We start from the raw sequence: 12,610 nt of genomic DNA on the forward strand, positions 1-12,610 counted from the left end.
ATGGATATTTAACTACATTTTTGTGATTGCTTGTGTAATACTGGAACTGCCTTATCTGCTTAGCTTATCTGAACATCCTTGTATTGGTTAAATTGGAACTATTTAGAAAAGACCCTAGGTTGAATTATACTACTGCTGGTTTAATTGACCTAGAATTTTTAAAATCCCCAATTCGCCCTACCCCCTCCTGGAAATACACCAATTACAACAATAGGGTTGGTGCTATAAAGTAATCCATGTTTGCTAGATAGGATATACCTCGTCTCCCGATCGTGCTCTGGACAATGGGTGCGACCTAGCTACCCTATGCCACTCGAGTGGATTACATTAAAAAGGAATTCATGTTCATTGGATAGGGTATACTTTGCTCTCCATATCATACTCCGAACAATTGGTGCGAACCTTATTACCCTATGCCACTCAGGTGAATAACTTGTCTTTGAAACCCTATTATGGAATAATTGACCAAACCTAGTTATAACTCAATGAAGACTAGGGTGGATTCATAACCAAGGAATTGCCTTTCCATAAAGTACTTTCATTCATTTTAATTGCTTTCGTAGTTTAGTAAACAAGCCAAAATTCCATATTTTTCCTTTTGATTCAAAGCGCAGTTAACTATATTAAAATTGGTGCACCGCTGCACCAGAGTCCATGAGATCGACACCTGAATCATTCCTTGTTATACTGAACTTGGGATTAGTTAGGTTATAAATATTATTTTTGATAGTTAAGGACTCAAGCCTTGGCGAGCCTACCAGCAGGGCTTGCAATGAACTTCTTGATAAAGTCAGCGAGTATGGTGTGTTTCTCGATTAATTGATCACCAAGGGTATCACTAAATGGGAGAGTTGCATGAGAGGTTTAGACATGTTATGAGGTAAACTTCTTTAGTTTGAGAGATTTTGGAGGTCCAACCATGCTCGTTTCTAGTGAGGTGAGAACTAAGCTTGGTGTAATGTCCGGACGGTACATCTTTCTAGGGTATAAGAAAGGTGGGTTCAAGTTGGGTGATCCAATGGCAAATAGGGTAGTGATCGGTAGAGACATGGTTTTTGGTGTTAAAGCCATGGTGCAGTGTACTCAAGTATATGAAGAGAAATTGGTGCCATAAACCTGTAGCAGCAACGAGCATGTTGTGTAGGTGGAGTTGGAGACTCAAAGAAGAAATGCAGGGAGTTCTTGCTCAGGAGACCTGCAGTATCACAGTGTAAACGATAGTAGAAATGAGATTGATATGCAGGTGGAGTTATAGACTCAGGGTAGAGATGACATTGGTTATAATGTAGAGAGTTCAAGCTCGGGAGACCAGCATGATCACAATAGGCTTAGATGCACTATCAAGCCACCACCCAAGTATAAATTTAATGATCTGATGTCCTATGCATTTCATTACTATCAAAAAGGATCCTACTACCTTTTAGGATGCAGTGCATAACCAAGAGAAGGGTAGGTGGATAGGCACCATGGTGGAGAAGATTAAGTTACTGTATAAGAATCGAACATGGGGTTTGGTGAAGGTCGCAAAGGTGGAGAGGGAGATAGGATGCAAGTGAGCAATTATTTTGTTATTTTATGCGAATAACATGTCAATTGCTAGGAAGATTTCAACCGAGGTAAAGCAGTTGGAGACTCTATTGAGAAAGGAATTTGACATTGAGGCTTTGGGTGCAGCCAAAAGGATTCTTGGATTAGAGATTCGCAAATATAAAGCTACAGTAAGATTGGAATTATCTCAGGGTGGCTTTGTGGTCATAACCGCAGAAAGACTGTCATTATCTCAAGGTGGTTTCATGGAGCATGTGTTAAATAGGTTTAGCATAATTAATGTTAAACCGTTCACCAATATACTATTGGTGAATCAATGTAAATTGTCTACCGCTCAGCACTCAAGGACGGATAGTGATGTTCGAGACAAATCAAAGGCTTCCTATGCTAGTGAAGTGGGGGTACTTCGGCGGGCAACAGAGTGATCTGTCAGTTTTGAGATTCGTGGATGAAGACTATACAGAGGACTTGGATGAAAGGAGGCCTACAACAGGGTATGTTATGGGAAGGCCTAGTTGTTAGAAGTTTAGGGTATAGTCTCAGGTTGCACTAGTTACAACTGGATCGTAGTACTTGGCAGTGGCTGAATCTGCCAAGGTAGTTTTGTGATTTAAAGGATCGTTCAAGGAGTTGGGTGTTTAGCTATGTGGAGTTCATGTTACCATGGACAAGTTCAAGTGTCACTTGGACTTGGTTTATGTCTCCAAGTGTTAGACGAGAGGCGGTCCCAATCTATTGCCCCAAGAGGAACAGCGGGGTTATGCTTTTGAATTTCTCCTAAGTGATGAATATTCGCCAAGGTGGAAATTGTTTGGAATGTGACTCAAATTTGAATGGAACGCATATACCGGGAAAGCATCGTGAAGCAAAGAATAGGACAGAGGTTTGCAGGAAGAACCGTCGACGGTTTGCTTGACGATTTGGGATAACCGTCGATGGTTTAGCTGTGACCATCGACAGTTTCGGGAAAAATGCAAGAAATTGCTCTCGTCTTCAAACCATCAATGGTTTGGTTGAAATGGTTGATGATTTCATTCTACGCAAATCACAGATTTTGAATGAGAGATCAATAGATTGGGAGATTTGGGAGGATCTTCTTCCGGGAAATCACTATAGAAGTTTTTTAGATGTAGTCTAAGTCTTCTGTACGCATAGGGTTACTATTTAATCATATTTTGTAATTCTAGTTTGATAAGCTTGATGTAAGCTTCATATTATGATAGTGAAAAATTCAGTTGCTGCTCCCGTGGACATAGGCACATTGCCGAACCACGCAAATCTTGTGTTTTTTATTATTACTTTCGTTTATTCTCTTTATGAGTAATTGCTTGTTTCGTATTGTTCATCATTGAGTGCTTGCATTGCTTATTCTGTGATTATTCCGAGTTTGTATAAGGTCTTTCGCTGCGCACTCGAGCACAAAAAGATATAATTACTAAGTGCATGTTTGGGAAGTTAGACTTAAAGATTTGGATAGGATTTGTGTGAATTTGGACAAAATACAATATAAAAATGTATTGAGTTTAATCAAGCCGAAATAAATCTCAAGCTGAATCACAAAATCCATGCTCCCAAACATAGCCTTAGGAACACATTTGACTTGTGAAATATAAAATATTTTCGTCCAATGACATCTAGAGAATCTCATTTATGGAAAGGAGAAATCAATTTTATGGGGAATATTTTTGCTGGTTTGCTATAAAGATTCTTAGAAATGTACACACAAATACTTATGTCCTTGTTTGGTTTAACATTAGAATTTTGACAAATTAGCATATCCTTTAACTATATATGAACAGAATAATTATATTTCCTATATAAAAACCTATTTGAAATATCTATCAAATTAAATTAAATTCCTAAAAAGTTCAACTCACAAATTTTCATATAATAATTCAATTAACCAAAAATAATGGAGTGAAATATAATGTCAAAAGATGAAGAATAATTACATTTCTGCATATAAACCTATTTGAAATATCTATCAAATTAAATTCATTTCCTAAAAATTTCAACCATCACAAATTTTAAAAAATATATATGTACGTAATAATTCAACTAACCAAGAATAATGGAGCAAAATATAATTTCAAATATTCAACTATTATGCAATAATTATTATAACACAATAAGATTTTTTTTTCTTATTTCATTTTTTTTGTTTGTATAATAGTTTATTATTAACGTTTAGTAATACAAAATTATCAAGGCCACAATGTCTGGGGGCTTTAAACTCCGAGTGATGAAAAGAATAGGGACAACATAATTAGTCCAAAAATAAAATTACTGTGAGAAGGAGGCTCCCAAGAAACTTTTGAATAGATCATATGGGATGAGATTCTCGAATTTTTTTTATTTTTAGACTCCATTTACAATTCAAGAAAAAAAAATTATAAAAGAATTTATTTTTTCATGTTTGGATATTAAGAAAAATGAATAAATATGAATATATATATATATATATATATGCACTAAATTGATTAAAAAAATTAATATACACATAATAACACATTATTATATTTTTTAATTTTTAATCATATTAAAAAAATTATTTTGACAATATTTGATATAGAAAAATAATAATAATAATAATAATAATAAATAATAATAAATTTTTTCCTTATTTTTCTGTTAAATTAATATACATAATAACACGTAAATATTTTTTAATTTTTAATCATATGGAAAAAATTATTTTGACAATATTTGACATAGAAAAATAATAATAATAATAATAAATAAATAAATAAATAATTTTTCCTTATTTTTCTGTTAAATTAATATACACATAATAACACATAATTATTTTTTAATTTTTAATCATATTAAAATTATTTTGACAATATTTGATATAGAAAAATAATAATAATAATAATAAATAATTTTTTTCCATATTTTTCTGTTTCAAATATATATATATATATACCTGAATATGTTGAGACCTAAACTAAATATGAAATTTAATCTCACATCACATTATTTAACCAAACGCACCTTAATACAAGTACGATTACAAAATTACGAAGACACCCTGGCGTACGACTGCTGTTATGATAAACGCCCGGAGTCCTGGATTAACTTGTCCTTTCCTCCAATAATATATGTGCAAACCGCTGCTAATTCGCCAATTCTCCGGCGAATTATCGCCGAGAAATGGACGAATCATGGCGAATGAGAATGGGATTGCCAACCATACCAGGGCGGCGATCGACTGTGCAGACCTCCTCGGACCAAACTCACAACCTTTCTGCGGGCGACGTTCAGATCCTCGAAACCGACGACTTCTCCGACGTATTCGGCGGGCCACCTCGTAGTGTACTGTCACGGCAACTTTTCATGGACACAGCTCGAAGCAGGTCAACATCGTTTTACGACGAGATTTTCCGGCCGCCGGTAAATGTTTCCCCGGCGAGTACTGGCCTGTGCTTGCCCTCGTTCAGGATTCCGGCCAGCCGGGGGCGGAGCTCGGAGTTTTATAGCGACATATTTGGATCGGACGATGGTCGAAGGTCAAGGTCGAGATCGAAAGGGAATTCGAAGTCAACGAACTCGTCATCGGTGCTGAGCTCGGAGGAGCTGAGTCCTCACCGGCCGATGACCGGTGATGACATGGCTTTCTCTTCCTACACTTCTAAGCTGAGGTACGACAATTTTCTTTTGCTTGAATTTGATTAAAAGCTTGCAAGTTGCTGAATCTTTCAGCAAGTCAGTTGCATTGCATTTCTGCCATTGCTATTTGCACTAAATGACAGTTTTGCCCTTACAACTGCGTAAATGCAAGGGAAATGCTACTTGACGGCATCCTCTAAGTACTCTAATGTCATCATTCGGTTAATCTTCACTTCCTCGCATGAAATCACAGCTGATCTTAGGGACTGCATTGAGTGAATTGCGAAGCGGCGACTCTCAATTGAGATCAAACGATAGTGTAATGTATTTTATCAAAGTTCAAACAGATCCAAATTGGAGGTCTGAACTCTAATTTCCCAAATATCCAGCAAATGGAATCTTAGACTTTAAGCGTCATTTTTGGGCAATTTAAAAACTGTTCCAGACAAGCAGTGTGTGTCTTGAGTTTGGTTTTTGGTATAATTAAGCTGCATGAAATCTAGAGCATAGTTAATTGAGGGTTCTGATCATCTACAGACAGGTCAGCAACTTAATTGCCACGAGTGTTATGCTTAATTGCAGGCTTGATCTTACAAAAAATCACTTTGGTTCATCTTACTGATGAGCAATCATTGTGAGGTGGGTGGCGTCTAGACTCTTTACTGATGGCATATCACCCGCGCCATTCTAAACCTTACGCATGTTTTCCCCGTTTGAGTCTGATTCCTAGGCACCTAGTGCAAACATGCCACCGTTTTTATGGTGCAAAAACTATTCTGGTGGCCACTGTCAAATAACTCTCCCATGCTTCATCATTTTCCGATCACTTTGTTAATAGCTAAGGAAGTGGTTTCCGGCAGTCAAGGAAGTTCCCAGGCAACGTTTTGGAAGGAGAATGTTTAAGATTATTTGTTCCTAACAGGTGTCTCCGCATGCTGTCTTTGCATTTACAAAAGATTAATTGTTTGAACTCCAAATGTTTCGCCTTACCCAGTATCTTGTTCATCAAGGAAATGATTAATCAGGGCATTCCAAACTGCAGACAATTCAATTTTGCAAGCTCCTCTTAATATTTCATTTAGTTTCTTGGTTGGTGTAGGCCTATCAATGTTCCATGCACATGGAGCTCATCCACAATGATGCTGGAGGAGCATCCAAAGAAACAGGGGAAACCAGCTTTTAGTAGCAGGTGTCCTTCCTATAAGGAGGATTATTTTGTTGAAAATGAATATAAAGAGCATTTTGAGAGTTCCCATTTTGGATTCTCACGACAAGTGCCATCCCCAGAGACCATTAGCCTTGAACCCAATTCACATGGAAGCATCAAAGTGTCTGCGGATGACCTAGAACTTAATTCCCCCGCATCTGTAGTCTCTTCCCTCTGTCAAGACACAGAACCCAAAGCCAGGGTTCAAGACAGTGTGTGGCAGGAGCAAGAAATGGAAGAAGAAGAAGATGAAGTCATGAGCTCTTATGTTATTGAGATAACATCCAGCCACAGGGAAGGACCTAGTGAAGTTGATGCCATTGATGAAGCCATTGCATGGGCAAAAGAGAAGTTTCTGACACAAAGTCCAGAGAACGAATGGAACATGAGATGGCGAGAAAATAAGCATTTTTCTGAGACAAAGGGTAATATGGTAACATTCATGTGGTTTATCAACATGACAATTCTAAAGAGGTTCAAGTAACAAAATTTTCTGATCTTTGATTCTGCAGAGAGGCCTCACGCACCTGAATTTTTCAGTGGGCATGGATCGATGCGATCTCTAGGGGTAAGGATTTGTTTTATTAAATTACAAATTTGTATATAGAGACCATTAAAATTTGTTGTTGGGTATACTGTATGCCTAAATCGATTGACTACAAAGATAATCAAAAACGAAAAATATTGTGAACAGGGCTTATTCTTACCATAGTTTTCAATGCATCTAAATTTAAAGCCAATTTTGGGCTCCACCTCTGCTTGTGCAATTCCAACCTGTTTGGTTTCCAAACATGCTGTCCAAATTTAGTAGTGTGCTGCAGTAGGCAAATGCAGTCTTGATTATGAATTTGAAAGTTTTGAATGATGGCAACATATTCACCAACTTTCACTATTTTGTTTTCTTTGCAGAAAAAAGAGCCAGAAAACTGGATGACAGAAGAAGGAAAACAACAATCAGAAAAAGTTGTAAGCTTCTACTATATAATTTAATAAAAATTGCACATTCACGTGGTATACGTGTGAAGAATGGCAGGGATGGTAGGAGTTAATAGGTGTCTTGAATATCATTTTCCACAGCTCCTAACCACTATTATTTTTGGGTCATTGTCCGTGTACAGTTGAAAGAGTGCATTGCTTAGCATAATGTATGTTCAAAAGAAGATTACGAAATGTATGTGTGAAGAATGGCAGGGATGGTAGGAGTTCAGAGGTGTCTTGACTATCATTTTCCACAGCTCCTAACCACTATTATTTTTGAGTCATTGTCCGTGTACAGTTGAAACAGTGTATTGCTTAGCATAATGTACGTTCAAAAGAAGATTATGAAATGTTAGTTGTCTTCACAGTGCACAGTGTTCAATTCCAAATATTTGAGAAAATGGATTTACAAAATAGCAGGTGGAAAAAAAACATAGGTGTGACCATCCACTAGTATCAGGAGATCATTTCTTGGTGATTGAGAGTCCCTAGTAATTTTTCTGAACCTGAGGTTCTAAAATTAACTTGATAGTGATTTCATAGCTGGCTTATTAGTTCATGAACTTTTTTTGATAAACAGACTTACGGGCACACTGTCACCCAAAGTATACACAGCATTTTGGATCCCACAAACTCTAAAAGCCTTAGAACAGTAAGCAATAATAAGCATATATGGCCCCCGGGCATATGGTCAAGTACTAAGGACTAAAGACTTGTCCCAGAAGGCTGCTTGCAACGGTGGATCTGGGATTCGAAACCTGCCGCTTGCAACGCACATCTAGATTTACCTCCTACGTGTTTGCTGTGGACACGGCTGGCCCAAGAAACCCAACGTATCCAAAAATAATAATAAGCATATATACTTGCACTCAAACAACAAAAACAATAAATAAAAAATAAAAAAAATCATAGGATCAATGTTGTGGTGACTGCAAGACAGTTGCCATTTTTCCCACCTTAATTGGACATTTTACTCAACATCTGAGTGCTAGCTATAACTACATTCTTTCTTTTACTGAAGTTGCAGAAAGAATTGGAACTATTGGATGAAGATATAAGATTGTGGTCTACTGGCAAGGAAATGGACATCCGATTGCTCCTCTCAACACTACATCATGTAAGACTTTCACCGATTGTTGCAATATTCTTATGCATCCGATTCCTTTTCTGATTTGTAGTGCATATTATGGGATTGGTAATAACTCTCCCATTGGCATCAAATTCAGATTCTGTGGCCTAGTAGTGGCTGGTACCCAGTGCCTTTTACAAACCTTGTAGAAAACTCGCATGTGAAAAAGGCCTATCAGAGAGCACGACTTTGTCTCCACCCAGACAAACTGCAACAAAGGGGTGCAACACAACCACAAAAATACATTGCAGAGAAGGCATTTTCCATCCTTCAGGTATATTTTAACTCTTGCATGATCAAGTTGAGATTTTTGCAGAAAGAACGAGCCAGTAGGAAATGAATGAAATCCTTTAAGAAACCAAAGCCAATAATGAAGGAAGTAGATTTGTTGGAAAAAATTGTAATGCTTTCTGATATGAATATGCCATATGGTTGTAGGATGCTTGGGCTGCATTAATCACTCAGGATTCCTTCTCTAGCTAGTGGAGGAATTAGGGTCTGTGTGAATTGTGACTCCGTTTCAGCTTGAAAAGCAACCAAGTTTAAAGATTGGAGGTACTGCACAAAACAGGAAAAATATCTATAAATCCATCTTCGGTGCATTTCGTTTGAAATCGCATCAAATATTGCAATCATGTATAATAATACTTAACAATATGCAAGCTTTCTACATCGCCTTCCTTTTGGACAATCCTAACTGTAATCGAACAGTAATGATGGGCATGAGGATCATGAAAATGATGGTGAAGAAGCTGCCTACAGTTGTTTTTGACTTGCACAAATGGTGTTACTCAAATGAATGAGCAGTAGATTTTCCAAAGATTGTACTTTTCTTCCTTCCTGTGTTTTAAATTCCCATTTGTCACCTTTTGTACACTTGAAGGGCTTGGATGTGCTGTCTTTCCCACCCTGCAGTTCCTCGGAACATTTGTAGACCCTAAGTTATTTTTCATTGTTTTTGTTGTATAATTTTCCTTTGTTTCTGCTATTGAGAAACTTCACTGTTTTTCTTTTACATTGTGCCGTTATCTCCTAGTCACACAGCACCAACAATACATACATCCAGTTTAATCAATCATCAGCCTAAAGAAAAGCACCATCCTTGAGATAAATATATGTAACAGGCAACAGAAAATATAATGTATATTCCAAATATACAAAAAAGAACACAGAGAGAGAAAACAAGGTCCACCTTAATTTTACAGGTTCATCCACCCCCTTGCCTTATCAACTCCATAAACTCCTCATCAGTGCTCTTAAGCATAGCAGGCAAAGGCACCGTTACTCCACTCTTCAAGGTTGCAATGTGCCTGGGCTTTATCCTTTTCTCCAAACTGAAAGAAAAGTACTGTGGAAACTCCTTCAGCTCCTCCAAACTCCCCTTCATCTCCTCTCCAAAGTACTCAAACTTGGGCTTAAAATTATTCTCTACACTGTAAGTAAACAGCCCAGGGCACCTCAAGACCATCCCAACAGCCTCACTTCTGGAGAACCCCAAGCCCTCCAAATACTTCAACTTAGGAATCAAGGTCTTCTCCACATTGGAGACCAACAAAATTGAGTCTTGGTAAGCCAAGGCCCCCAAATCCTGAAACCCAAGCCTCTGGAGATAAAACAGGGCAGGCTTTAGCTGGTCTCTCACACTGGAAGCCAAGAGCCTAGGGCACTTGTTGATGACCCTTCTGAAGCTGTGTTGTGGGACACTGAGGTCCTCTGAGAGGAACTTGAATACTGGGTTTAGGTCAGTTCTGATGTTGGAGGTGAGGATTTTGGGGCACATCCCTAAGATCTTGCCCAGGTCCTTTTGGTGGATGCCCTTGGAGTGGAGGAAGGAGATGATGGAGTTAATGGAATTGAGGGAGGCTGTTTGGAGGGCAGGGTTTTGGGACAGTGCCCTGCCGGAGTCCACACCCAGTACCTCAAGGCAGAGGACCTTTTCTTTGAATTGGAGGGAGAGGTGGGTGTGGGCTTGGGGATACAGAGGGTGGTCTTGGAGGGGGGTTTTGGTCTTGGGTTTTGCTGAAAGGGGGATGTTTGGCTGCTGCTGGGAAGACATGCGCAGGGAAGAATGGAATGCAGCCGCTGCTGTTGCTGACATTGCGAGAGAGAGAGAGAGAGGGCCGCTGGCCTTTCTTTCTTTCTTGGCCAACTAATCTCATCTGTTATTATATTATTTCTATGACGCGTGGCAATTTGCTTTAAACTGATTGGCCAAGTCAAGATAAAATAGATTGCTTCTGTCAGCACGTGTACACTTGGCGTCACTCATATTCTGTCTGCCATTTTTTAAGTGTATCCATGAAGAACGGTTAACTGTCAAAAATAGAGGACATATGAAAGAATATGACAGGTTTTTGTATATTGATTTAACAGCTAATATTACTGCTTTTGGGAAAATAAATATCCAGTTTTAAAATTTATATTTAGATGAATTTGGATAAAATTATATATACTCTCATTTTATCTAAATTTATATAAATTAAATTCTAAAATTTCTTCTAAAAATGAAGTTAGTGTATTTAATATTTTCTCTAACATCACATTTTTTGGTGCATGTCGAAAATAAGAACACTCCAAGTAATTTTATGATCCATTTGATCACTACATAATTTGTAGTCAATTTTTTAATTAGAAATATTTAAAAATATTAATTACAAATGTTAATCAGAAATTTTTAATTAATTTTTAATTAGACAATATTTATAATGTCTATTAATAGTGTTAAATATTTATGCTAATTAAGATTATAATTGACATTTTAAATTTATTAAATAAAAGTAATATTATTATTTTATAAAAATTTAATTTAGTAATTAATATTTAGACACTATATTGCCTCCAATTATTTCGGTCAAACAATTATTAAGTGTTAAATATTTAAATTTATAATTTTTGAAAATTTTAGAATATATATTTGATTAAGTACATATTTTTAGTAGATTTTTTTTAAATGTAATTGCTCTTTGTATATTCATTATACACATTTCAAGTGCATAATAGCTATCTTTTTAAAATACCTATTAAGATTCTCATGTTGAACCAAATATTGATATGAGAACAATGTGTATATTCTTAAAAATCTTATAACGCGAACCAAACAATAGTATTCTTATGAGGCAAACATCTTATTCTTAGGAATGAGACTTTCAAGAATGTTACCTTATTAGAATACTTTTGATATCACGGATCAAATGAACCCTTAAAAATAGTACTAAAGTCAAAATAAGATAAAATTGCACGTAATTGCCTAAAATTTCAACAAGTTAAAGATTCAATAGAAAAAAGAATAAATAAGTAATGCAAAATCTAATGCATTACTTCCATTTAAATGAGAGAGAGAGAGAGAGAGAGAGAGAAATTTAGCCTAGAAATTAACAATATTCTTGTAATAGTCCTCGTGTAAGATATGACATCATTTAATTTGTTCCTAATATTAATTATTATTATTTATTTAGTCTGTTAATTTTATATATTTTTATTATTATTTAATGGTTCTTTAAGGTACCAAAGCATGCACTAATTATAGCTAATTATAGGTTATTATGAATCAGTTATAAATCAATTTTGAATATCTTTATGTTAAATATATAGTTATAGTTTAGTCATTAGATAAGTAATATTCTTATAGCAATTAACTTTTTTTATTTAAATAAATTTTTTAGAAGACAAAAACACACAATACTAAAGTGGAAAATTTCTTTTACACCCATATATTTAAGCTAGTCTAGTCTTAATGATAATCTCTTCCACTAGATAATTTTGATTACTTCAAAGAATTTCAAATTTTCACATTGACTTCTCTTTTCTTGTTAATTAATTTTGCTACTCTCTCTCTCTCTACCAAGTTTTTTTTAAAGAAAACTTAAATCAAGAACAAATTGTTATGATTATATGAGAAAACTTTTTTTAACCGTCATGAAGAACTTGAATAACATAAAAAAGTAACTGCATGTTTGGTATATATTCAAATACTCTCTCTTAGGGAACAAGACCAACCATCACCCAACCACCTGCCGCCATTACCACCGCCACCATCACCCAGCCACCTTGGCTCGCCATTGCCCCCACTCCACCAACAACCATCCCCACCACCAATTTTTTAAAATCAAGAAGAATATAAACAAAAAGCTGACGGTACC

At 36.2% G+C, this 12,610-nt stretch overlaps 2 protein-coding genes across 4 annotated transcripts; one reads left to right on the plus strand and one right to left on the minus strand.

Annotated features, from left to right (window-relative positions):
* Window positions 1-4,497: 4,497 nt before the first annotated feature.
* On the plus strand, window positions 4,498-9,486 carry LOC131144873 (uncharacterized). Of its 3 annotated transcripts, none has more exons than XM_058093795.1 (7): window positions 4,498-5,189; window positions 6,257-6,789; window positions 6,877-6,932; window positions 7,274-7,330; window positions 8,364-8,459; window positions 8,569-8,745; window positions 8,910-9,486. In XM_058093795.1, exons 1-7 carry the CDS (start codon window positions 4,702-4,704, stop codon window positions 8,952-8,954), a joined length of 1,452 nt encoding a protein of 483 aa, XP_057949778.1. In that variant the 5' UTR covers window positions 4,498-4,701; the 3' UTR covers window positions 8,955-9,486. The 3 variants fall into 3 exon arrangements, with proteins under 3 accessions (XP_057949778.1, XP_057949777.1, XP_057949779.1); XM_058093796.1 differs by having other exon boundaries at window positions 4,618-5,189; window positions 8,370-8,459; XM_058093794.1 differs by lacking the exon at window positions 8,910-9,486 and having other exon boundaries at window positions 8,569-8,867.
* On the minus strand, window positions 8,188-10,593 carry LOC131144874 (transcription termination factor MTEF1, chloroplastic). The gene is made up of 2 exons (XM_058093797.1): window positions 9,664-10,593; window positions 8,188-9,029 (listed from the first exon to the last, which is right to left on the minus strand). The coding sequence occupies exon 1, from the start codon at window positions 10,567-10,569 to the stop codon at window positions 9,679-9,681; it is 891 nt and encodes a 296-aa protein (XP_057949780.1). The 5' UTR covers window positions 10,570-10,593; the 3' UTR covers window positions 8,188-9,029; window positions 9,664-9,678.
* Window positions 10,594-12,610: the final 2,017 nt, after the last annotated feature.

Source organism: Malania oleifera, chromosome 12, assembly GCF_029873635.1.
Source record: "Malania oleifera isolate guangnan ecotype guangnan chromosome 12, ASM2987363v1, whole genome shotgun sequence".
Classification (NCBI taxonomy): Eukaryota; Viridiplantae; Streptophyta; class Magnoliopsida; order Santalales; family Ximeniaceae; genus Malania; species Malania oleifera.